At 40.9% G+C, this 26,699-nt stretch overlaps 2 protein-coding genes across 2 annotated transcripts in view; both read right to left on the minus strand.

Annotated features, from left to right (window-relative positions):
* Positions 1 to 2,513, minus strand: part of itga9 (integrin subunit alpha 9) — a 48,065-nt gene extending 45,552 nt beyond the window's left edge. Inside the window, exons 1-3 of the mRNA XM_022743712.1 lie at positions 2,071 to 2,513; positions 1,617 to 1,744; positions 198 to 304 (exon numbers count right to left, since the gene is read on the minus strand). Coding sequence (XP_022599433.1) covers positions 198 to 304; positions 1,617 to 1,744; positions 2,071 to 2,261 — 426 coding nt within the window. The 5' untranslated portion in view covers positions 2,262 to 2,513. The remainder of the gene's footprint in view (positions 1 to 197; positions 305 to 1,616; positions 1,745 to 2,070) is intronic.
* A 1,433-nt stretch (positions 2,514 to 3,946) lies between these two features.
* golga4 (golgin A4) lies at positions 3,947 to 26,272 on the minus strand. The gene is made up of 25 exons (XM_022743747.1): positions 26,195 to 26,272; positions 25,152 to 25,226; positions 23,423 to 23,524; positions 20,847 to 20,915; positions 20,418 to 20,744; positions 20,192 to 20,239; positions 20,031 to 20,087; positions 19,842 to 19,940; positions 19,277 to 19,427; positions 18,956 to 19,146; positions 17,580 to 17,663; positions 17,109 to 17,256; positions 16,852 to 17,012; positions 16,565 to 16,663; positions 16,303 to 16,458; positions 11,906 to 15,687; positions 11,621 to 11,742; positions 11,051 to 11,181; positions 10,030 to 10,116; positions 8,433 to 8,453; positions 8,192 to 8,260; positions 7,754 to 7,829; positions 5,857 to 5,954; positions 4,824 to 4,910; positions 3,947 to 4,674 (listed from the first exon to the last, which is right to left on the minus strand). Exons 1-25 carry the CDS (start codon positions 26,270 to 26,272, stop codon positions 4,660 to 4,662), a joined length of 6,333 nt encoding a protein of 2,110 aa, XP_022599468.1. The 3' UTR covers positions 3,947 to 4,659.
* Between the last annotated feature and the right edge of the window lie 427 nt (positions 26,273 to 26,699).

Consider the following 26,699-nt stretch of genomic DNA (forward strand, 5'->3'; position numbering starts at 1 on the left):
CAAGCATGTGACACAGGATAGAAGGAAAGGGAGGGTTGTAAAAGTTGGGACCAGCTGTGGTTTAACAGCGCGGTTCATGGTAAGACATTTGTAACAATGATGTTGGTATAATCGGGTCTGTTTTTAGGAGCACACTGTAGATGGTTTGCATTAAACAATTTGCTGAAGTGGCTGCGGCGTCGTGTCCCTGAACTCACCAATATTTTGCCGTCGGCTCTGTCCTGGCGGGCCAGGCTGACCCCCATCCACTCATCATCCCTGTCGCCCTGGCACGTCTTCCCACACGACTCTCTCAGCTTGTTTCCTGAAAGACAATGAGAGCAGTTTGCAGACGTTGAGTCATCAGGACAGAGGATGTCTTGGAGCAAGTAAACTTGTTACTTGTGAGTCGTTCTGAGTTCTGGTTTTTATTATTTATTTCTGCTGAATGTGCAAAGTGGTGTTTGCACAGTTGACAGTTACTCAAAGACAAAAATCCATTATAGCTCAGTGACACTGGATTTTTAAAGTAGATATCACTACTGATATTTGAGAGTTAAACAAGTCTGATAACGGGCTGATATTCTTTTTTTTTTTTACATTTTTCATTAAATTTATATTAGGATCCCTCACTAACGAGTGTCTTTAATTGAGCAGTCTGCCAATTATTTTCTCAATCAATTATTCAATTATCAATCAATTAATTTTCACGCCAATAAAACATCAGAAAACAACATCCATCACAATTACCTTGGGCCTAATGAAAGGTCATCAGATGTCATGTTGTGTCCCACCAACAGTCCAAAACCAAACATGTTCAATTTACAATCAAGTTAAGACAAGGAGAAGTTGCAGATTGTCATGTTACAGATGCTAGAACCTTTAAATGTTTGGGATTTTTGCTTGAAATATATATGCCAATACCAATATATTAGCTATAACCAACTATTGGCACAAAGTGGAACTTTTATTCTCTTCCTCCCTGAAGACAGCTGATTCAGTACAATAACATGTAGCTGTGAGTGTGTCTCTGTCTCAGTGTGTGGTTAGTTTCTTAAGGGTTCAGCTCCTCTGGCTCGTGAGTCACTGGGCACCAAGCAGTCAGGGTTAGGGTTGACTGTGATCATTGCTGTTTTTTTGTTTTTTTTTTGTGAGTGTGTGTTTTGGTGACACATTGACAGAGCACAGGGTTAATAATGAAGCCATGCCTTGCACCCCAGCCACACTGAACTTTTTGGCTCACATGCTTGGAAAATATTAGCAGAAGCATAAATCATATTTATCAAAATATTTATGGACCTCTGCACAGAGACCCCTCTTGTGTTTTACATGTCTCCGTGTAGCAGGTTCAGAACAAAAGGAACAACTGTCGCACTGTTAAGAGTAGCATAAAGCTGCATTATTCTGATAAAACAAAACAGATGCTTGGGGGAAGTAGCGCAGAGAGTGGACAAGAGAAGCTGCAGGAAAGCCCAGCATACGTGTGTGGACTGTAGCACCACTTCTCTGTGTGATAGGTGTTCATTTCTGACTTGTTCAAGTTGTGAGTGTGTGCATGTGTGGCCCTGACAGATGTACAGTTGGTGTATATGTCATTAAATGCTGGTGCAGTGATGCTGCAAGCTGTGGGGACTGACCTCTGCCCAGGTCCATCTCTGTGCAGCGGCGCTCTGGGTTGCTGTGAACTCGACACTTATATACAGCTCCGGGAGAGTGCACAGAGCTACTGTAGGTAGAGTTTGCCCTCGGTGCCCCTACTATTACCCTGCAGGAATGAGAAGAGGAGAGAGGATGGGACACAGTAGTGGGGTGGGGGGTGGGGGTTCACCCGCCAAACACTTAATTGTATCTTTCATCTGTGTCACTGTAGCCACTGAATAAAAAACGGAAAATCTCCTGCCTGCAGGCAAAGTTACAGTACAAACAGAAATGGCTTTTCATGGAATATCACCCATTTTTGTTTTAGATTTATTGGGTGTGGAAACAGCCCAAGCTCAGGAGACACTTACACATTTGTTTAAAAGTACAAATTCACTGCATCACTTATAGAAACCAACATCATTTCCAGGAAGAGTACAAGATGGGACTCACCAGCGTGTGTTGTCATGATAATGCTCCAGCACAGAATAGCCAAAAAAACTAGAATTTGGTCCGCGGAACACCAAAGGATGTTCTAAGTCTATATTGTAAGAATAAGCCACTGAAATGGAGAGAAAAACATAAAAAACGTTTTGTACTCCCGTTTTTTGTCTCCGAAGAGGAGCCATCCCTTTGCGCATCATGCGTAATAACGCGTTAAAGTGTCCAAAAAGAAGAAGAAGGGGGAAAAAAAAACAATAAGGAGGATTTGTCAGCACAGTCAGTGGCCAAAGTGTTACAAAACTATCTAGCAGGTATTTTCTCCTGGACTAGCACCACATGTAGGCTGTGATGGCATGAGGAAAGGCTGGAGGTGGAAAGTTAACGGTCCGGTAAATAACGGTGCGTCAGCTTCTCTCCATTCTCTGTCAATCTGAGAAAGTTGCAGTTCGCAGGCTCCCTGTCCTGGAGATAAATGCTGTCAGCTGTGTCAAGCGAACCCGAGTCAGGCACAAAAGAACCGGAAGTAAAGAGAGGCCTCCCTCAAAATAAGAGCACCGTTGTTGGGTTGAGCCGCTGTTACAACGCGTGAAGGCGCAGTGAGGGTTTTAATGTGAAAGGTGAAACCGGAATCGTGTGTTTTCACTGTGGGACGCTGACACTGGTAACGCGGTCACGGAGAGAAGCGAATGGTTTTGAGGCGCAAAAGCATCACATTTCAGCCGAGGGCTTTAGGGGCTCATCTCACCAAAACTGAAAAAATGAGGGCGCGCTGCTGCCACCTAACGTTTTACAGTCACAATGAGCAGTTTAACATCTTCATTAAAAAAAAGCGTTAGTTTATTGAGCAGTGTTGATTTATACTAAATACTATTCTTAGCGTTAACAGGCCCCAGGGATAGTTCCGTTTCACACAGCAGCTCGAGACAGTGATATGAGAACAGTTTTTATAGCGAGACAGCTTTCGCTGTAAAAGTTTTAAAACGAAAACTCAAGAGACCTTTCTGATACGTTGTCTCGGGACAAATCATCCCACTATATTACATATCACAGCAGTGGTTCCCAACATGTTTGTGTCTCTCTGTAAAACAAAACAATGTCTGCTTGCAACAATCTTGTTCACTAGAGACTGATTTTAATCAGTTTAATCTGAAAACTTTTTAGAGTCTTAAATCATCAAGATTTAAAAAAAAAAAAAAAAAAGGCAAAGATTAAAGGGGAGTCTGAAGAAATAAGCAGAAACATGTTTTTTCTGCTTTTCTCTTTTCTTAAACATCTGACAATTGCTCAGTTTTATCTTGTGGGGGTCATGACCCCTCAGCGTGGTACCACACATTGTTCATTATTCAATAGCATGTGCATAATTTTTCATTGCTATACGAATCCAAGCACACTATGCTATATATACACTGTACATATTCCTTCAATATGCACATAAACTGCCTCTGTATAGAGAAATGTATAATGTACAATATTCCAGTTTTCTATGAGACATCACAAGCCAAATTCCCCGTGTGTGCAAACATATTTGACCAATAGTTTGTTGTAATTCTCATGAAATGTGGGCACCTGTGGTTCAATTCATTACATAGAAAATTGCATTTTTGTGGTGGAGAAAAGGAGTAAAGGTCAAAGAAAGGTTACCTGCTGGTGGTGGCTTCCCCTTGCTTAAGGTTAGGGTAACCCACGACCAAGAGGATCTTAAAAACCTATATTTGTTGTGATGTCTGCATTCCACATGTCTCTATTTCAACAGGATGTTATCAAACTTTACCCTCTGTTGGACAGACTAAACAATGTGAAAACAGGTAAGGAGATAAGTGATTGGATTTAACATTTAAGACACTGTAAGATAATAAGGATAAAGGAGTGACAAAAGGTGTTCTGTAAATAAGATTTAATTTGTTAGTCTGAAAATGTATAGCAATTCATATAGTGCCCTATAGTACAGTTTGAATTATCATCGTACAATTTACAGTTTTGTGTTTTGGGGTTTCTATGCCAGTGTCAGTGATAAAATATAAAGCATAGAAAAGCTGTGTTAAACAAACAAGGTCCAGAGGCCAGTATCTTAATGTGGTGCAAGTGCACAGTTAAAGGGTCGTTTACAGTTTTACAGAGGAAGTGATTCAGACAACAGCACAACACAGAAACCTATAAATCAACTGACCGTCAGCATCAACACATGATAGTGATATCATTTATTGCACAAGCCAATCTGTATGAACACATTCTAACATAAAATGAAAACCATTTATCTTCATCTAAAATATATAAATTAATAAACTTAATTTCAAAGTAAAACTGGATTTATGGAAGATTTGTGTTTCTGGCATATTCTCTCAGAATTCCCTCATACCTTTACATATATTCACACATACTGCACGACACACACACACACACACACACACACCACAAACTCACGCCCCAGTGCGTGCTCATACACACATACAAACACCCCCTCACTCTTACACACACACGCACACAAGAACAAAGACAAGAAATGCAGAGAGAAGGGCTCGTTCAAATCCATGGCAGTCTTCCCCTTCAGCAGCAGCAGCAGCACATTTTCATCCAAAAGTACCCGAGTCATTCAGACACTCATCGTAACCAAGGCTGTGCAGGGACAGATATGACATTAATTCAATTAGTCAGGCGCTTGTCACTGAAGAATTGTACTCATATGTTTTTAACTGGCAGAGGGCAGAGGTGAGTTCAGTGAATGAGCTCATCAAAGTTTCCTCAGCAGGTAAACAGATGCTTACAATCGGTTTTGAATCCTCTTTGTCCAAGACCTTTTGCGCTTGGTCTGGAGGAAACTTGAGCATGGAGGTAATCACTTTTGCCATTGTCTGCAGATGAGGAGCAAAAAATAAATAAAAAAGTAACAGAATAACAATCAGCAATCTGAACTTCATTCTTAACATTTGTTTTATTTTTCTTATTTTGGTGTTCAGTGTCAAATATTTCTTCATCTTCATTTATCATTTCAAAATCACCTTTACCCTTTGACACTATGATCCAATCATATCAAACTTGTTCTGAGACAATTAAAGCCCTACAAGACCAAAAAAAAAAGAGAGAGAGGGGAAAAAAAACATTATCTGCATAATCAACTCCAGGCCTATCTGCCAGGGTGCATGCATTTCCCCATAAACACAGAGGATAATCAGAAACAGAGCTGCTGTGTAGGAAACCTAACCGCTCAACTAACACTAAACAAGGCCAGCATGTCTTTGAATGGCAAATCTGCGTCATGCAAGATGCATGTACTAGCAGGCAGCCTGGGGGACATCCTCCAAACTGGGGAGGTCTGCCATGTTGTCATAAAGACTAACTGTTTGCTGAGGAGCTGGGAAAATCCCGCTGACTTTAGGACCATGTCATCAGCACTGTTAATTAGGGAGAGCACTGTTAATTTTACCCAAGAAGACTGGACACAACATGACTTTTACATGACTCCCCAAACGGTCTCATGCTCACCTCTAAAACAATGGGATGGACTGAATCTCTGATATCGTCAGTTATCATTTCAATGTGAGTTTCATTTCCTGACAACATTATATGTTTATAAAATACAACATAATCACATTTTGTCAGGAATTAAATGATGAAGTCCCAAACTTATTATAGTATTTTCAGTGGTTGTTCCTTGTGGCTTTAGTGGCCATCAAACATTAATCAAGATGGAGACAGATCCAATGTCTGGCATTCTGAAATATTAGAAAATAACTGAAAAATCAAATAATCATTTTTTATGTATAACAACATAAAAAAAAGAAAAAAAGAAAAGCATACTTTTGTTTCCCGTCCCATCATGTATTCAAACAACACCTTCCTCAGGTACTCCATCTCAGTGGGTTCTGACAGTGCATCAGTGCTGTTGAATCCAGGATCTGTAAAAATAAAAAAAAACAAACAAAAAAAAAAACAAGCAACAATAACCATTTAATTATAATAATCAACTGTCATATTCAAATAATATTTCATTACGAATGTAACCGTTTTAAGTAGTCAATAAATTAGGGGGACTAGGGAGCATGTGTGAAATACTCCAAGCTACTATTCCGACCATGTCTCGCTTGTAAAAATGTTAATGTATCATGACGGATTGAGATATTATATATACACATATACATAAACAAATTAAAAAAACTTGCTACAAGATAAAAAAAATAAAGTGAGACTAGCATATAGTTCACTGTAAAATTCTCCAGCTGTGCAACTCAGAGCATCATGTTTGTGTTAGCAACCAAATACAGCACATCTTTCTGCACAGGTATAGGTTCAAATTAAGCAACAACTACAAGCACAGGAAAGAACAGCGAGGCTCAGCATGAGCACTTTAATACCACAAGTGTCTAGGAAAAAAGGTTTTAATTCTCCGCCCGAAGCTATAATACCATTATCCCTCTGAAAACTATGAATGGGAAAATCTGTGTTACAACTTTGACAGGCTGGTAACACTTAGGCTTCTGTGTCTACAACTGAAAGATCCCCAGTAGGTCTTCAATATGGAACAACACCCACTCGCTCTCTGCTTATCTGGAATAATCATTCAGACAACATCAAATGTGCCTGTATGCGACCACGTGATTGGAGGAGAGGAAAAGGTGATAGAGAAGTGCAAACAACTCTTTGATCTCTGCCATGAAGTAATGTGTCACCAATAAATCCCCTAGCCTTTGTCCTCCTGACCTCATGTTGCCCCGGCTGAGGCTACCATACCAGAAATCACAGCGCAACAGACCTAAAACCAGTTATCAACGGCCTTGTGATCAGCCCTCTACCTGAAACCTGCAGCTCTGGGTGGGTTAAGTAGGCTCAACAGATGAGTGGAAGACACTTTCACTGATAGGTACAGCAGTCCAAAGGAAATTCAGTATAGAGCAGGCATTAGCTGGGATATAGTATGTGTTCTGGATATGGAGGATTTGAGAAGTCTGTGTGCTGCAGGGTCTTGTGTGGGAAACATTAAGACCACGATCTGCAAAACCCATTAAATCCAAGGATGGCTTCTTCACCGCCCTCCTCCACCCTCCACCCCCCCACCCCCTTCTGACAGCAGATTCTCTTTATTACACCAGGAAGGTCTAAGAGGACACACACACACACACACACACACACACACACACACACACACACACACAGGTTTATGATATACTTATGGTATACTGCATTGAGAGGCCTCCCCTGACTTTAACCACAGTGGTTATATGTCTAACCCTAACCCTTACTCTAACGTTAACCAAACCCTAATTATAACCCCGGCTTTAATCTTAACCAGTAAGCCTAAAATCACACTTAGTTGGCCAAAATGTCCTCAATAGCATAGTTAAACCAGACCACACACACTCACATGTCATCACATACTATTCAGGTCTGCATCTCTCGTCCCAGCCTTGATCCACAAAGTGATGTGTGTGCTGGCAGATTATTTTAAAGAGCAATAACTATAAAAGTCATATATTAACGCAATATATGTAATTACATGTTATGTGTATAAAATCCATGTTACAATAAAAAAAAAAAAGCCAGGTAACCTATGTTTTACTGTAGGTATATGTAGTTTATGTTACACCTTCCCATGACACTGTGCTCAGTTCAAGCATTATGTATGGCATCTTTGTTGTGCTGATCTCAAAGAAAATTGGTTCGAAAAGCAGAACTAAGTGATTCATGGTGTTAAAGTTACCTTTGAATGTGCTCCCGAGATGAGTTACAACAGTGTTTCGGTGGAAGCATTTCATCTTGTCCTCAAGCGAGTGAATCTACCGTGGAGAAACACACACAAGCATGCACCAATTAATAATAAAAACTCTTATCTGACCCCAGTGGGTTAATTCTATGTATTAGCTTAATTGTTGGGTTGGACATAAGCAGTTTGTTGGTCATCTTTTGGGCATGTTTGTGAGAGTGACGATGTGTGTGAGAAAAACTGTGGGAGGCGTTGCTCTGATTGTTTATAGGGTTAAACCAAATGTAAACAGATGTGCTGTGTAATTAAGTTGATGCAGCAGGAGAGCAATGGCTGCTCTTGCTGGGGGCCACAGAATCCTGGGAATACACTGCATGGGATTTGCTGTTCACTTGTCCCCAGCAAAGAACACACACACGTGGTCCCGACACTCACTCTCTCAACAAAGCCCTGCTCCTTCAGGCGAGCCTCGCTCAGCAATGTTGTCTTCTCAGCGAGCTGAGCCTGAGGGTGGAGGACAGAGCATTAATGTGAATGAGAACTGGGAGGAGGAACATGTAATACACAGATATTATGTGCGATCAACGATGCATGTTTTCTTGATCAAACAGCTGTTTTACAGTAGGCTACAATGATATGACTCATGAAACAGTGAAAGTGGAGCCAGGAAACATACCTGTAGTTCTTCTGTGCTCATCTGTGCCAGAATGAATAAGATAAAAGGGAAGATAATGTATGTTAGAATAGAATGAATAAGATATGTGTGGTAACAGTGTACATAATCATATAACCATTCAGTCAGTTATTGCATAATTACAATTGAATAAACTTCAGTTTACATTTAAAAGGACAAGTGTACTGTTTTTCTTTTAGTCAACAAATACCATGAAAAACCAACAATAAATTAATCATACCTACAAAAGCCTGATGTATCTTATTCCTCTGCGCCACTATTACAACACATCAGTGAGACACACACTGACACACTCCCTCATTACCTTAAACGTGGGCACTGTAGTTTATTTTGGATCAGTTTCACTTACTCATTTGGTGCTCTAACCAGTGTTGTGCATTAATCCACTGCTGAAAATAGCTCCCACCAAGCAGGCAATTTTGTCCTGTTTCAGTAATTTTCGAAAAGCTACAGTGCCCACTATATTACGTATGTACCTGTGAGCTGTTTGGGAGCCACATACAGGTGGAGGAAGCCGGTTTATGGTAAATGACACTTCATAACCCGTTTGTTCTGCACAGACAGTCTGTATTTGAACTTGTGAAAAGAGTGCAGTCTCTATTGTGAGACACACTGACCCACTGTCTAAATGAAGAATTGCTTGTGAGGCCCGTAGTAAGGAAAGGCCTCCCAGAGCATAAACCCATACAATCCACCCATAAAGTTATTACCTCACCAGGGAAAAATGCAGCAGAGCGCAGCATAATTCTTTGTGTTTGTGTGCATCTGGACATGCGTGTAAAGGTAGAAGAATCAGCGCAGGGGTCTCATGGCACCTCAACACCTGGGTAAAACATCTCTCAGGAGTACATTTGTTCTATATGGCCCCCTTCCAGTAAGCACATCTTGCATGTGAGTATTGGTGTAGCATAAATCTAAGGCCTAGAATCACCTCGTATGATGATAATTGAGAACAGGGATTGAGGCTGGCTGCTGCCTCACAATCTCTGTTTTCCGAGCAGAACATTCCTGAGTGAATCAAACGAGCTTCACAGCATCCGGTGAGCTTTGGAGGGAAGCCACACGACTGGAGCGAGACACTGATCAGAGCAAAGTATGTAAGCAAATTGTCCCCAAGCTCTTAGACAAAATCCTTCAATTACGAAACAAGACAAAGGAAAAGACAACTGAGAACTGCTAAGTCTGTTAACCTGGATGTGAACTTTCAAATAATAAGGTAACTGAAAGGGCCTTGTGGCACTGACACAATAATGTATCCGGATTAAGCCGTCATTCAAAACTAGTAATGCTTCCATCAGACTCCAGCCTGTCCCAGAAGGGAACTGAAAAAAGGTGAGTTCATACAGGCATTGTTATTTCATGCAGCCTCTGTGAAGTGACTTATGACTTCAACAGAATCACTATATAAATTTAATCTAAATCTCCAGTCTCGTATATAATGGGCTTTAATAGCCGCAGGTATGAATTTCTACACCTGCGTAAACGGTAAAATGTCCCCAGTACATCGACCAGTTGAAACACCAATCACAGATGTGTGATGACCTGGTGAATATGTACAGTAGGTCAGACAGGTTTGTACCTCAGAAGTGCCATGGCTCCTTGCTTGCAACTCCTCCAGTTCCTTCTGAACCTGCCACACTCTGTCTCCCATCTCCTCCTCTCGACTCTGAAAAAAAAAAAGAATACAGTAATAACAATGATTGAGTCATTTCCTATGTGTCATCTCAGCATCACAACTCAACTATGTTGGTCAAGTCACTGCCTTATTTCAGACCTCCCATTCTTAATTATGTTTGGAGACAGTAAATGAGGCAATTTGAATTTCAAACAGGCATCCATTGATGATTAAGTCAAGTTTTTTTTTTTTAGACCAGTGATTCCCAAAGGGTGGAGGCTCGCCGGAGGATATGTGTAAAGACCGTGAGGTAGTACTTATGAATTTATGATTTCATGAAAAAAATACATCCACGTGTTATGTAAGCTATAACACCTGAATAATGTTGTGATTAACAGTGTGTGAAAACTAGTTAGCAAGCGAGCAGAGATATTGAAGGAGTAAAAGAAAGATAAACAATTGTAATGTAAAAGTAATGTTGGTTAGTAAAGGACGAATGACTGAAAAAAATAAACAGTTGAAATAGAAGAGATCGCCAAGAGTAATACATAAACAGTTGCAATTGCTATCAGTGATGGATACATGATTGAAACATCCACCTTCTGTCACTCGAGGTGGTAAAAATGCAAACAGTAACAGTTCAATTGTATGAGAAGATGTATCATAACGTCCACTATTATGTCCACTTTTATAATATTTAAATACTTTATGTCTGATCAGTTTTAAATCAGTTAATATAAAAACATCTGGAGCATGACTTGCTCTGTGGACATGTGGTGTCCAGGAAGGGTACTTGAGTTCATCCGACAGGTCTGTGAGGCATGTCTGACAAAGACTGCTGGGAACCGCTACTTTAAACTAAGACTAACTAAGCTGCCAACTAGTGCAGTGATAGCTTCCAAATGGTGGGTGGGGTTAATCTCCTTTCCAGAGTAAACCTATAAAATGTCTTTTTTTATTTCAGTTTCTTTTTTCTTTACAATACCTGTATTACTTGTTCATATTTCTGAACAGTTTTGTGCAAATCATCCTCCTTCAGGGCAATCGCCTTCTTCAGCTCACTGGCCTCTTCACGATGGCTACTGATGAGCTCCGCTTCAACACTCTGGGCCTTCGCTGCGTCGAGGAAAGGGAAAGAAGCCAGAGTTAGCACATAAAACTAAGTTCATATTCCAAACCGTTCACTCACATCCCGTCTGGAATGTATCATGATTTAACCATGGAGGAAACAAGGAAACATGGCAGTTCAGATGCACTGTTTCCAAGTGCAATGATTCTTTAATTTGGTTCCACCCAGTGTCAAGATTAAATGCAAAATGTTTCCATGTAGTTATTCCACCATATTTTTGTACATGAAAGTAAAATCATATTCACATTGATTTTCCATTTAAGGCAGTTATTAGGATGCAAATATAAGTAGACTGTAATGTACTAAAATAACTTGACCACAACAAAAGAGAATGATTTTAATCACTCAACTCTCGTGCTTTACAGCACAGCAGTAAATCTTGTGATTTTAATTTGATTAATGGAGAATGACCTTCTTCAGCCTCACCAATGGTTTCCTTCACTGCTGTGTCGAGCTCCCTCTCTTTCAAGGCCATTTGTGTGTTGAACTCCCTCATGAGCTGCTTCATGGTAGAATTGTGCTTCATTTCCACATCTTCCAACTCGGCTCTGTTACAACAGAAAGTGAAGGAAATGTATTAAATTAGGAAAAGCACATGTTCGAACATTTAAAGAGAACAAATTCATTGCAACCTGTTGTCTACAAATGTAGGTTAGTATTCATTTAAATGTGTTATTATAAATTATTATTAACTTGACGTCAGGAACTCACTTCAGCTTTTTCTCATTCTCCTCTAACAACTCTTTCTTCATGTATTCTAGGTCTTGTTCGTGCTCCTTCCTCAGTAATCGGATGTCTTTCTGTAACCTGGTGAAGTCCTTGTGGATTTTCTCTTTCTCATTCATCACCTGACTCAGTTTGTTCTTGAGAGAGTCCGGAGAATCGCCGTCTACTTCCTGCATCGGAGAGTGGTTTTCCATTTCATTTTCCATCACACTCCTGGTTTGCTGCACACTGCTACATTCCACCTTCACCTCAGCCTCAAGTTCCGATTGGTTTTGGACCTGCTTGATAGTTGCCTGGTGTTGCTCAAGCTGGGCTTCCTTCTCAGATATCTCTTCTTTCAGACGACTTATTTCAGCAAGAAGGTTTCCATTCTGCTCTTCTGCTTCTTTTAGCTTCGCCTCGAATTCATGTAGTGCCGATTCGGTTTCTTTGAGCTCTCCTTGTTGTGCTGTATCTGTCTGAAGTAAGGACAGCTTCTCTTCATACATGTTCTTCAATTCTTCTAAAGACTTTTCTTTCTCAAGCTTCTCATTACTCAGAATTTGTTCGAGTTGTCTCTCCTGCTCCTCTTTAAGCTTGACAAGAGCTTCCTCCAGTGTTTTCGTTCTCTCTTCTAAAGTTTCTGTGTGATGTTTGCCAGATGTTTCACTAGTCTTGAGTTCCTCCAAGCTAGTCTGAAGACCCTTGATGACCTGCTCTTTTTCCTCAAGCTGTGTGGTCAGCTGTTTTTTAATCTGACCGATTTTCTGCTCAGCTTTCTTCTTCAGCTCTGATACTCTCCGCCCGCTCTCAGCAGATAACCTCTCTTCAGTTTCCTTCAGACTCTCCTCCTTGCTCTTGATAATCTCATCTTTCATCCTCTCAAATTCTTCCCTTTGACTTTCAAGCTCCAGTTTACACTTCTGGTTGTCTTCCTGGAGGGAGCGTAGTTTTCCTACCATCTCCTGCTCTAAGTTACCGCTCTGAGTGCACTGCATCTGGCTCTGCTGCAGCTGCTCTACCAACTCTCTCTTTTCACTCTCCCTGATGCTGTGCTGCTGTTTGAGGTCGGCTGTGAGTTGCTCGCACTCTTTCGTCTTTAAGGCTAACTGCTCCTGGAGCTCACTGAGTCGGCTGATGCAGCCCTCCAGCTCCGAGGTAAGTCTGCTGACTTTCTGGTCCTTCTCACTCAACACCTGGTCCATCTCAGACTTGCTGATGGACTGATTGTCAATACTCGCTGTCAGCCTCTGCAGAGCTTCGTTCTTTTCAGAGATCTCGCGCTCCAGCTCTTCGAGCCTGGACTGCAGAGATGTAATAGTGTTGTCACTCTGGGTGAACTTGTTCTCAAACTCAGACAGACTGTGCCTGAGCGCATCTGCCTGCTCTAATGCAGACGTCCTCCCCTGCTCTAATCTCTCAATGGTCTCGTTTGTTTGAAGAGCGGCCTGTTGTCTCTCCTCCTTATACTGCTGGTTCAGCTGATTTATGGCTTCCTCCTTCTCTTTTATGCTACTTGCTAGCTGATTTTTCAAGTCACTGATATGCATCTCGTTTGTTTTCACACTATCTGATATGATTAGGTTTGCTTCACTCAGCTCCTCGATTTTTTGAACTTTTTCACTGATAGACTGAGAATGATTCTCCTTCTCATGTGTTAAGGCTTTGATATGCTCCATGTGAGCATTTACCTGAGCAGTCGCCTGTTCTAATGAAATGCATAGATTCTTATTCTCCTCAGTCTGCTGGCGGAGAGTCTCCTCTAAAGTGCAAATTCTATCTACTTTAGTAAGGATAACGTTTTTGAGATGCCCTACCTTTCTCTGACTACAGAGCAGTCTATCGTTCAGCTCTGTCACCCTACATTCAACTCTCTGATGGAGTTCATTAGATCCACGCTCCACTTTAGACTGAACCTCCTTACAGTAATGCTCCATTTGGTTGCTGATCATAATTAATTGCTGCTGTAACTCCGCTTCCTTGGCTTGTAGCTGAATGGCAGTTTCCTCAAATTTACTCTGCAAGTCCTCGCTTTCCTTACATCTGGAACCCTCCAGTGTTTCAAGCTGCTTCTCTCTTTCCTCCAACTTATCTGACAAAGTCTTTAACCTCTCTCTGCTCTCCTCCTCTGTTGTGCTCAGCTTGTCTTGGAGGGCGTTTCTCTCATTCATAGCCTGGTTAAGGTTCCTCTCCACTGACTCCATTTGATCTTTCAGCAGTGCTTCACCCTGAGACAAACTTTCCAGCTTGACCGCTGCTTCGTTAAGCTCTTCCTGCAGCTTCTGCACAGTGGTTTCTCGAATTGCCAGGTCCTCCTTTAAATTCTTTATTTCACACATTACTTGTTCGTTCTCCTCTCTGCTTCTGCCGAGTTGTTGTGATAATTCCTCCAGTTCCTGTGCCTTCTCCTGTAGTATGACTGAGTGTTTTTCCATTGTTTCCTCTTCCTGCTGTCCACACTTCTCCTGCCAACGACGCTCCAGCTCCTCGATCTCATGCCTATGGGTGTCATGAAGCTTCTTCACTTCTTCCTTATGGTTGGCCTGCAGCTCTGACATTGCACTGCTGAGGCCTTGGGAGCTTTTTTGGGCCATCTCAAGAATTTTCTCTTGAACCTGTTGCTCCTTCTGCTGAAGCTGTGTCTCCTTCTTTGCAAGTTCCTTCTTCATGGTCTCTTCATTCTGCTGAAGCTTTTTCTTAAAATTCTCCTGCATTTCTTTGGCCTTCTGCTTGAACTTTTCCATTTTCGTCTCCTGTGATTTCAGCCTATTTTCCAACTCAGTTGTAGTGTTTTTCATCTTCTTCTCATGGGCAGCTTTTTCATCATCAAGCTGTTTCTTGAGACGTGTCTGTTCTTCATGCTTAGTGTTCAGTTCTGCAGTAAATGACTTCTCCTGCTCCGAGAGCTCCTTTTTGGTCTGTTGTAACTGCTGCTGTAGTTCTTTAAGCGACTCCTCTTTTTGTTGACAGTCATTCTTTGCAACTTCCAGCTGACGCTCCAAGTCTGCCAAATCCGTCCTACATTGATCAAGATCCTCTGAGATCTTACTTAACTGTGCATTAGAATCCTTTAGGCTCCCACTTTCCAACTGGGACTGTGATAAACTCTGCTGCAGCTCCTCCACTTCCTTAACCTTGACATTTAGCTCTTGTGTGGTGGAGTGCGATTCCTCTTGTAGTGCTTTTTCTCTAAGAATATGTTCTTTAATTTCCTTTTCCTTTTCCCTCAGAACAATCTTTGATGCATTAAGTTCCTCCTTCAGAGTTTTCTCTATCCCTCCAAGTGACTGCTCATGCTCCTGTTTGATGTTTGCGAGCTCTTCATTGTGCTTTACCACCTGATCCTGAAACCTCTTCTCATGATCCTTTTGAGCTAAACTTTGAGCATCTTCAGCTGCCACCAACTTCTCCTGTAGAAGCTGTTTACTTGTCAAAGCCTCAGAGAGCTCAGAGGACAGACCCTCTAGTTCTGCCTGCTTTGTGTCCAGTTTCTCTAATGTTTTCCGGTTCATGTCTTCAACATGTACTTGGAACTGCAGCTCTTTGTCCTTTAGAAGGGTCTCCATTTCAGCTCTGTGTTTTTCCTTGAGCTCCTCAACAGCAGCATTATGCTGCTGGGTAAGAGTGTCCTTGTGCTTTTCCAGCTGCTCCTGGTGCTTTTCTTCTAATGCAGAGATTTGCTCTTTGTGTTTATCCTTCAGCTCATCCAACTGACTGGAAAGTTCATGGGACTGACTTGATCCATCTTGTGAGATCTTCTCCTGAGAGCTCTCCAGTTCTAATATTCTCTGCAATCACATACATATAGGTTTTTTATATAATATTATAAAGTCACTACAGTGCAATTCATTAGTCAGAATTCAGCTAAAAACAGTTGTTTGATAATTAAGATATTTTAAAAACAATGGGACTATGCAGAAACAGTAGATTTATCACCAAATATTCAAAGATTCAAAGGCATGAATGTGTGTGGACAGACAAACAAAAAACACAACACACTATAGTATAATACAATTTTCCAATCTATTGATTTTCTAAAATTTTACTTTGCAATTTAACCAATTTTTTTGTGTTTTGCAGTCAAATATGCCCGAGTGTGTACAGTGAGTGTGCTTTGACAATGAATAAATCCACTGTCACCTTCCCATCTGTGGACATGTGTGTGTGTATTTGTGTATACACTTTTCTGTAGAGGCTTAAAGGTTGCCAAATAAACACACAAAATGAGATAATATAAATGTTATTTTTGATCATTAAATAATATGGAAGTGAACAAAGATTTGAACCACAAGGCTTTCAGTCAGCCCTAGTCCAATATCGTCCAAGTAACTAAGAAAAAAAAAAGAAAAAAAAAAAAAAAAAAAAAGGCAATACTAAAAAAAAAAATTAAAAAAAAAACTTACAGTCCTTGCAGATTCCAACTCCAGCTGTATCTCTTTAACCTTGTTTTCAGCTTCTGTCCTCAGAGCTGTCTTCTGTAACTCTGCATCCTCCAGAGCCAGAGAGGCCTGCTGTTCTCGGTCTTTGGCTAACTGGGCAAACTCCTCCTTGCACTCCTCCTAAGCAACACAAGCATGTCAAATCAAAGCTTTAAATTGATTGTTTTTCATCTGATTTACTTGTTTATGCTGCAAAATTAAATGAATGGAAACATTTGGCACCTACCACAGCTTTGTTGATTCTGGCACTTATCTCTGCTTCTTTAGCAGCCAGAGCTTCACTGTGGAGTTTTTCCAAACCAGCCACCGTTTCCTCCGATGATCTCTAATATAATTAATAATAATAATTAAAAAAAATCTGATTTATAAAGTGCTTTTTTGTGTACTCAAAGACAATTTACAACATCACATACATTGTAAATGTCAATAAAGTGCATCAAAAGTCAATAAAAATCAAACACAAAATGAAAACACATGAGTATTCTGCAGAATGACCTTCATTATAGTGACCACCTCCTGTTTGACTCGTGTCAGTTCCTGCTGCAGACTCTTCCTCTCCTCCTCACTGGCCCTTTCAACTTCTTTCACATGCTCCTCCAGCTGAACCTGCAGCTGCTTTCTGGCCTCCTCCGCCCTCTGAGCTACACCCAGTGCCCGTTCAAGTTCTTCAAATGCTTTAGGGGAGAAACAAAAAAAATAAACAAAAATATTATTAGTACATCCTGAAGGGACATTTTTCCTGGACACTAACAGAAGTGGATCCCACTCACCTGATTTCTCAGCCTTTTCTTTCTGTTCCTGTAACTCTTCTTTCTGGGCAGTAGCCTGCTGGAGCCTGGAGCGTAGCTGTGCAATCTCCTCTTCTTTCATTTCCAGTGTCTCATGCATCTGGCGCTTTGTCTCAGCAATGACCATTCCCTGCAAGCCAGCAACCAGTCATAAACAGCCGTAAAAGAAAATCAACCATTAAACTTTACAATCTGTGCAAATACCTGCACACTGAAATTAATGTTGATTTGATAAGTACCATCTCTGTATTTTACACCCTAATTCAAGCCCTGTGTCTGTAATTGTCTTTGATTTAAAATGTTTTAATGTTCCTCACAGAGATATCATGAGCTGCTCTCCTTTCTTTACTCAGTGGCAGAGAGAAAAAAACATTTTTCTAGTTTTCTAATAAAACTGAATCTGCAAGACCTTCAATCAAGACGGGACCAAAGGCTAAAAACCTCCCCACCCACCTTGTCCTGCTCCACCTGTTCAATGTGGTTCTTGGCATCACGCAGCTGAGTGATCAACTTTGTCTTTTCTGTTGTGTGCAGTTCCTGTAAACAAAACATTTGACAGAATTAAAGATGAGACTGTCACATATTTCCATCTGACAAATACGCAATTTTACACTGGGCCATCTCTGATTTTCAGACTCATATTCTGTATATGCTTTGGTCAGATAACTTCAAAATTAGATGTTTTCTGCACCACCCAGGATGCCTCACCCACAAGCCAACGACCAAACGTGTACACAAGCCCTGCTAAACCAACAAGTTGACCCAAATTACAGCCCAGTTTCGCAGCAGTGGCATGTAGTTGCTATGTCTCTGTGCCACCACAGTTTAACCAGTGGTTACTAAACAGGAAATGCTGTCTCAGTTGTTTAAGTTATGCGTTAAACATAGAATTAATCAGAGAAATGTAAAATTTTACTGTGAATATACAAAAATCCAAGACAGGACACAATAGTCTTTCAACCAGGAAGTAAATAAAAAAATTCAAAAATCCTTGAGCTGAAGGTCAGGAATCACAGACACATGGTCTGTTTTATAGGATATTTGTCTGAGGCAGGGGATGAGCAAAGCCCAGCAGTTCCAGGATGCCTTCACGCTGCTTAAGAGGGCTAAACGCCCGTTAACCTCTGCTTTTCCCGACACAGGAAAAGGCCCCCTCCCAAACAAAGTGCAGATTCAACATAAAATGATGGCATCAAATGAAAGCAAGTCAATCAACATACAGCCACAGACAAGCTGGCTGTTATCACAGTGTCTTTGTGACAACAAACATTTGTTATCAGACGCTGCAGAACATCAGAGCAGCTATGGACAAGCTAAACAAGCCGATCATACCGCTGAAGCAAAATGTTTTGAAATCAATGAAAACAATGGTTCAGTCATGTCACACTGACATGACATGAACCCTTCTCCTGGGATGTAGCCAGAGAATTTGGATGTTAGGACACTGAGAACCACAGCAATCTACTGTGACACTGAGATAATGGAGTCACATTATCAGTGGACCATAAAGACTCTGGCAGACATTTTGCAGCACCACATAAACAAACTGCTTCATTCATTCGCAGCATCTCAGCGCAGCTTCACTTGAAACCTCTTCGTAATTACAGTTAACCGCAACATCAATTTTTAGTGAGACACTGTGGCCAGGAAATTGCTTTGAAATATCTAGCCACTTTGTCTTTTTAAAGATACTTTATTGACAAAGTGACACAGTGTATAATCAGATAATTTCTAAAATTTATGGGTCAATTTGACTGAAAATGGCCTAATATTACAGTATGAATGTGGTCAACACTTCACCATCATTGTCGTTAATACAGGTTGGCTACCTTCATCTTCTCCAGCTCCTGCAGTCTCTCCTGCAGCTGCTCCTGCAGAGTTTCGTTCTCACTTCCCAACTGGGCGCTCCGCTCCTTGTGTGTGCGCATTACTTCCTTGCACTTCTGCAGAAGGTTTTCCTGCCTCTTCACTCGCTTCTGCAGAGCCTCCATAAGTTTGGTTGGGTCACTGTTGCCCTCTCCTGCCCAGAAAATAAATTACACTAGTTAAAAAGTGACATTAGTTCCCTAGAAATGTCATATTCATTTCACACACAGTTAGCTTCACGTTGAGTTTCCTCCTAACTAAAGATATATAAAAAGTGTTCTTACCCTCAGTGACCTCAGGCTCTACTCCTCCCTCTTTAGAAGGACTTTGTGTGGCAGAAGAAGACTCCTCAGCATCTTCAGACTTAGGGACCTCACCTTCAGGTGGCGGAGCACCATCAGAGACCCCCTTGACTCGTTTCTTCAACAGAGCAACCTGCCAGGAAAAACCAGCTTAACTTTGTATATTTAACTTTTAGTATTTATTGCACGGCTTTTTTTCATCGTTAATGTTTTTTTATTTGTACAGTATTGCAAGGTCAGAGACAAATTTACTCAAAAGATTAACATGAGTGATTATTTTTTGCTCTTTTTAACCTCAACAGTACCACCTTTTTTCCTGACTATGTTTTGAGGCAGAGCAGAGGTATCATCGTGTTGGTTTTATACTTAAATTGATAAAATTAAAATTTGTGATCATTGTATAGTTTTAAAGTCAAACTTTTAACATTTTTCAAGGAGCATATAGCAAAAGACAGAATTTCTGTGCAACATGAAGTGATACTTAGGTAACTTGTAAACCCTAAAAGGCTACAGTGACAGTCTATCATTCACATACTGATGCACATACCTGTGTTTGGAGGACAGTGATCATCTGGTCTTTCTCCTCCAGCGCAGCATCAAACTCATCCTGTAGGTGTTTCTTGGCCTGCTGGTCCATTTGAAGCTCCTAGAGACCATTCAAAATGTTCACTCAGACATAAAGCTTTGATCGATACTGACCTAGAGAGACAACAACATTCATAACATGTAGCTGTACCTCCCGGAGCTCCCCTATCCTGCGGAGAGCTTTGTCTTGACTCTGACTGAGGATGACCTAAGGGGAGAGCAGAAACAAACACGTAATCAGTTCAGAATTCTACATTTGTTCAGAAAAAGATTAATGAGATAAATATAAATATGAAATACAAGCAAAATTACCTGTGTTTTGTCTTTATCTCGTTGTACTGTTCGGTACGCAGTAACCAGCTGCATGATGAGGAAGTGGAGGTACGTAAAAGAAGAAGAAACAGAGAGGGAGAGAGAAAAAGAAAAAATCATGAGTGAGAAGACATCAAAGCAACTGTAGTTATATGCATGGCTGTGTGCTATTAACATGTTAATAAACTAAACATTGTAATCTCTTTGGGACCTGTGTGTTTCTCACCTCTGAGTACTTCCCTCTGTATTTCCCCAGACTCCTCTCTACTCGAAACAGTCGGTGCAACAGCTGCTCTTTGGAAAGGGACTCTGAGCTTCCTGGTGGCTCCTCGGCCTCACTCTCAATATCTGAAGGGGGATCATATGTGGGGGCGCCCGGGGAATCGTTTTCTCCCAAAGGTGTCAGGGAGTCACGCGACGAGCTTCGGACCAGGTTCTCTTTAGAGGGAGAGCGGAACAGGCTTTCTGCCCGACTGGCACCGCCACGAATCAAAGACTCCATTGAGGGAACTTTTAGCTGCAGTTTCTGGGCAAATGACTGTGGCTCTTCCCTCTGTTAGGATGTTCAAGACAAAAAAATAAACTAATCAAAGAATGGTCAAGAGCATTTTAACATTGACGTAGGAAAAAAAAAAAAAGGATAATAATAACATACATGGGGAGAAGCACTTCCATCGCCATTGATGCTACCTCTAGGAGACCTGCCTGGTCCTTTAGAGGAACTCTGCAGATAAAAGGACATTATGAGAGAAAGGAAAGCTGCGCCTGTGATTCTGTCCTGGGCCAGTTAGTCATCCACACCCAGCGTGGCTCTCCCTGATTACTCTGGAGGGAGCAATATTAGTATTGCTGGGAGCAATGCAGGGGCAATGGGTACCCTCATGCAACTTGGAAAAAACAGAGGGGTTATATACATAAAAAGAAGGCATCTCTACTGTACATTAAACAAAAAAAGGGTTAAAACTAGAATCTACAGAACAGCCATGAGGATAGATCAGACAGACAGTTAAAGTCAAGTCGGAGAGCCGGCATTTGAATTAAAGATGCTTGGCAGGGCCGTGTGCAGCTGTATTACAAGAGCACAAAGACATAACTGAAGTGAGTGAACATTTAGCAGCTTAGTTGGTTTAGTTGACTTGTTAGAAGCAGAATCCGAGTAAGCAAATTTTCTCCTCCCTTGTCCAGCTCCGAGCTACTCCTTCCTCTGAGTTACTGTGCAAAACATTCAACATTTATTTCCTGTTTCTTGGACCCGTAGTCACTGCTGGCTCTTTTTTAGGCATTTCTGCCTTTTTTTTTCTTTTTTTTTTTTTTTAAGGGCCCAGGTCAGATTTGAACCCAGGCCTCTGTGAAAAGGCCTCAGACTGAAGTACGGCTTGCAATGTATTCTAGTTACTTTTCCAGGCCTGTGGAGGTTTAACACCAAATAAGTAAATTTATGTCATTATACTCAGTAGACAGGGCAGTTGTTTGATTCCATGAATGTGTAAATGTGTGTGTGTGTGTGTGTGTGTGTGTGTGTGTGTGTGTGTGTGTGTGTGTGTGTGTGTTGGGGACCACAGAGCTAACTGGTCATTAAGTAAACACTAATTGTACTGTTCAGTGTTAATGTCTAGAAGTACAAATATTGATGAGTTATTAAGAAAAATCTTCATTCAAACTTTATACCAAAGGCACCATATGTGCTTTTCACCACCAGAAACACTATGAATCAATGTTTTTAGGAATGGGTTCTGTTTTGTTCTCTCACACCTGTATGAGGACTCATATACTCGCTTAAGCATTTATTTCATGGACTTCTTTCACTACTTTATCCAGTATGTTACCCCACTTAGATGCTTGTCACTGTTTAAGGTTGGACAATGACTCATGGGGATCTAGTTCAGGAAGGCCTCAAGGAAACCAGGAATTGAGTACCTCTATTTCTGTACTGCATTCTTAAACACTCCCCATCCACATTTTCACAGGGACAAATGATAAACGAAATATAGAGAAGTTTTCAAACCAAAATACTGTGACTCACAATGCTAGCCAATTCTACTACCTGGATAAAGTACCAGTTGCATAGAATTTAGAGAGAATGAAGTTTTGGGTCGAATGACAATGACTCTCAAAAGATTCTCAAGGTGGGACCTCCAAAATAAAACATTGAAAAAAAATAAAAAATAAAATAAAATAAAAAATAACAAATAAAATCAACAATCAACAATCAATTACTATCATGGGATTCAGCAATGAACATTATGTAACGACATGCTGATAACATTTTGACGAGCTGTAGATGGAACATGTTGAAGACACTGTGATAGATTTAAGATGTTTATGGTTGATCACAATCTGTAGCTACAACACATTCAAACCCTCCAAACTGTGAAGCAATAATGTAATAAGCCCAACAAAGGTTATACAAACTAAGAAAAAAATTTAGGCCAACCTGCATGATACATTAAATATATCTTAGACGTTAAACAGACATAAAAAATGTTGGCAAAATGAATGTATGCATTAATAAATTATTGGTATATGGCTGTTTGATATCCCTGCAATGGTGTGTACCAAATGCTTAATTTCTGCAAAAACTCTGTTGTTTATATCAAAAATGATGAATATTAAGTTGTATCAAATGTTATTTTCCTCCAGTCTTCTTGCTGCCTCCACATGTGAACACACATCGTCCAGTTTTTAAGCTCCACAAGGAGATCTACAAAGGTGCGATGGTCTGTTTGTTTACTTGGAAGAGTTACAGGCAATTTAACTTTTCAACTGCTTAAACAGCCTGCCCATAACTTGTATAATGAAAACATTAACTCTCCAAATAAACAGACTTGAGGGGAGAAGGGATAAAGGCCATCGGGCAACATAACAAGGTGTTGGGGGTCTATAAGGCAAGCAACTAAGGACACCTAAAGACAAGGAGGCAATATTCAATTCTGTGACAGATCATAATAACTGAAAAGTAGGGCAATAAACCAACATATGGCAGAAAGCACACAAGCTTCTATCCCACAGTGTGAACCCCATGAGATGCAGTGTTAGCCTAGATATGAGATGCCTTCTTGTTGCTAAATCCAAAGGAAACAGGAGACAGAGAGCAGGGAACAAGCTGTCCCTACTTGGGCCACAGTCCTCTACCGATTCCCCAAAGGCGCGGAGATGGGAGGAAGGAACAGGGCAAGAGGAGGAGGAGGAGGAGGAAGAGGAGGAGGAGACAGGACGTGAGGACAAACTCACCACACTGGCTACCTGGGCCGTTTTGGGTCGTTTTGAATGGTCCAGAGCAAAGATAGTATACTCAGAGAGAAAAGCGGGCTCTGCTATCATCCCAGCCAGCATCTGACCCCGTCAGTGCAGTAACGGGACGAGAGGTGGGGAAAGGAGAGGAACACAGAGAGCAATGAGAAAAACAACACCATGAGAGTGAAATAGCGCTGAAGGGAGTGTCTAGCCAGACGAGAGAGACTGATATGGATGGAGAAAAAGAGAGAGAGTAGAGAGAGAGACAGAGGGAGAGAGACTACATGAAATAGGAAGAAAAATAAGAAAAGCGGGAAAGTGAAACACTCAATCAACATTAATGTCATGAATAACAGTTTGACATCTCTGTATGTCGTCTTAAGTTATGATGCTATCAAAAACAGGCTAAATCTGCCTTAATGATCAATTAAACACTTTCAGAGTGTGTCAAAGTGTTAAAGATTCGTGAAGTGAAAAAAGATGCTGCGATGGTAAGAAGCTTCTAAATGAGGGCACATGAGCCCAAGTTACAACCCATCTTTGCTTCCAAAGGACAAAAGGAGAAAGTAGAGCAACCTGAATAAGTAGAGGCACTGTCACTATTCCAGTGCTGCAGTGTAGAAAACGTCATGAATAAGTAATTAAGCCCATTTTGTGATCTAAAGATCAAACAGCCAAGACTGTAAACATCTATATTTAAGCTCTAAAATAGATGTATTAACCATACGTTGCATCATCCATATTGGTCATGGTCAAACCTCACGGCCAACCTACCTCTGTCTAATGAATCAAAGAAGTCTTGCATAGACTTGCCCATATCCACTGGGGGAAAATATTGCAACAACTCACCCGAGAAAGAAAACACTGAGAGGAGGATACATAAATTATTCATACACATGCTGAAATATAGTCTGTGCGCCACCATTAAAATGTCCTTCCCAGTGCCTCCAAATGAGAATCTCCTTTAGGTGAGCAGATTCAGCACAACTGTGAAATGTAACTTGCTGTCATTAAATTATGATATTTGGATTTAATGTACTGATACTTTGTTTATGTTTGTATAAGATTAAATAAAAATAAGTGCCCAAATGATCTTGAAGATAAAAAAAAAAGGCCCTGAATTTAATCTAAATTTAGACTTCATTGTCCCATGTGAAAATACATGCAGTTAAATGAAGGGAAAACTTGAGACACCATATCTGTATATTATGAGATCACAGTGCTGATTGATCTACAACATCAATTATTACACAGTTATTCCAGTCCATGTGTTCTCATGAAATTATAAGGACCCTGTGGTGAGAGATTTGTCACCTGAAGTAATGGAACAGCTACGATGCAATAAATATGCCTGGGTAATGAGTGCAGGGAATAATGTGCATGCCTTTCATTAACAAACTGTGACCAATAGGGGGCAGAGAGTAGAGGCTTAGTAGTGAAAATTATCAATAGCCTACACTTTTTGAAAACTGAGTGTGCTACTTGGTCATGGATTTACTTTCACTTGGCACAGCAACCAAAATGCACTGGTTTGTTATTGAGAGAACTTGAAGCGTAACAAAACACATGACAGATTTTTGAGGACTGACAGAGACATTACTCTGTGCTGAAAATTAGAACAGAAGCAGGGGAGAGGACATGACATCTGTGCAGGCTGCAGCTTGAGTTTAAAGATATTACACATATATTATATAAATATATTAACACAGGCTGACACCATGCTCACCTCTCTGTCACTGGGAGAGGGTGAGCCATCGTGATGAAACTGGGTTTGGCTGCTGCGCCGGTCACCAAGGCCCATCTGTTAAAAGTAAATAAAGCAACATATATTTGTTTTAAAAATACATAATTCCTCCCCCAAGATTAAACACAATCATAACTATTCTCTTCTTTCTTATTCAAACAAGACTTTGAGAATTCAAGTCTTGGATCAATATAACACTGCTGTTTGCTTCAAAGGAGGTTTGGCAAACAGCGCTGAGATGTGAATTTTGGATTTGAAGGGTCCAAATTATCTGTGCTCGGTTAAAAGGACAACAGTTAAATAATTAAGAAACCATATGAAAGACTAATTAACTTCCACGACAAGTAAGGGCCGATTGAACCTGACCAGCAGGCATACGATAAACACAAGCAGTACACTGCAAACTGTCGTTAAGCCCGAGATGAAACAGTTTTATGGCAGTGTTTCCTTTGGATATTTACTTTCATTTCGAATTGAAATCTGTGCAATGGTTTCTCTACCCTTTTTCTATCGCATACTACGATGGCAGGTGTTTGGCACTGGCAGTACTTGTATGTGTCAAATAAAGCTGACAGCTGACATCCACATGCAGCCCATGTAAGAAACATAAAACAGACACGCCCATATCGTCTAAGGTCAATTAAGTATAAGCTTTCTGAGTGTTTTGGCTGCTATGAAGCCACGGTTGGCTGACTGTTGTTGTTTTTTGTACCCGGGACAACGAGATTTACCAGTTACAAGTGTTCCTGAACGCACCTTACTAGCTGCTGACAGCTGAGTTAGGCAGCTAATTGACTTAGCGTTGTGCTAACGTTTACAAGAGAGTACAAAGGCCAACTGACGAAACGAGTTAAGAAAAGTTGACATCTTATTAACTTATGTCAATGAGATATTACTAGACAATGTTTTTGGAAGCATGAACTGTAACGACAGCAAAACGACAGCTCTCTTTCCCAGCTAGCTGCCTGAGCAGTGTAAACAGATGTTAGCTTAGCCTGTTAGCTCCCAGCAACACAACAACCAACCTGGGCCTGCTGTGGTGACTGCGCATTCCTCTGCGGTGACTGCTCCTCGTTTATCTTCTGTTTCAGTTTTTTAAACATCTTGTCACGCCGACGTAGTTAGGGGCTGACGAGCAGATGACTACAATCCGGCGGAGATGTATTTTGTTTTAGTTCAGCCTGTCATCCAGTCCTCAGTGGGAGACTTCCTTGTTCGCTTCTGATCTCCAGCAGGTGACCGGGCTTTCTGCGCATGTGCGGCCAACGTGGAGGAAAACTGAAACGTCAGAGTTAAAGGACACAGTCCGGACTAAATTAGCTAGAGCGCCGCCCGTGGATGAAGTAAAGCGCTCCCAAACTGCTACTACAGGTCCTGCTGGTATTACTGTAGTTACATATGTTTTATAACTGTGGTCTATTGGTAGTTCACAGCAAGGTTTATGAAGTTTACATGATGGTGCTCTAGTTTTATTTGTGCATTACTTTTTATGCAAACTTTAATAAGATGGGGTACTACAACAAATTCTAT

The sequence above is a fragment of the Seriola dumerili genome, unplaced genomic scaffold (assembly GCF_002260705.1).
Source record: "Seriola dumerili isolate Sdu_G_001 unplaced genomic scaffold, Sdu_1.0 BDQW01000073.1, whole genome shotgun sequence".
Classification (NCBI taxonomy): Eukaryota; Metazoa; Chordata; class Actinopteri; order Carangiformes; family Carangidae; genus Seriola; species Seriola dumerili.

Excerpts from the sequence above, each read along its gene's own strand:
- golga4 (XM_022743747.1), bottom strand. The coding sequence starts at position 26,272 with ATGTTTAAAAAACTGAAACAGAAGATAAACGAGGAGCAGTCACCGCAG. Across the intron at positions 16,459-16,564 it reads CCAGAATCAACAAAGCTGTG|GAGGAGTGCAAGGAGGAGTT; the intron begins GTAGGTGCCAAA and ends TGTGTTGCTTAG. Across the intron at positions 11,182-11,620 it reads AGCAGTGAAGGAAACCATTG|CGAAGGCCCAGAGTGTTGAA; the intron begins GTGAGGCTGAAG and ends TCCTCGACGCAG.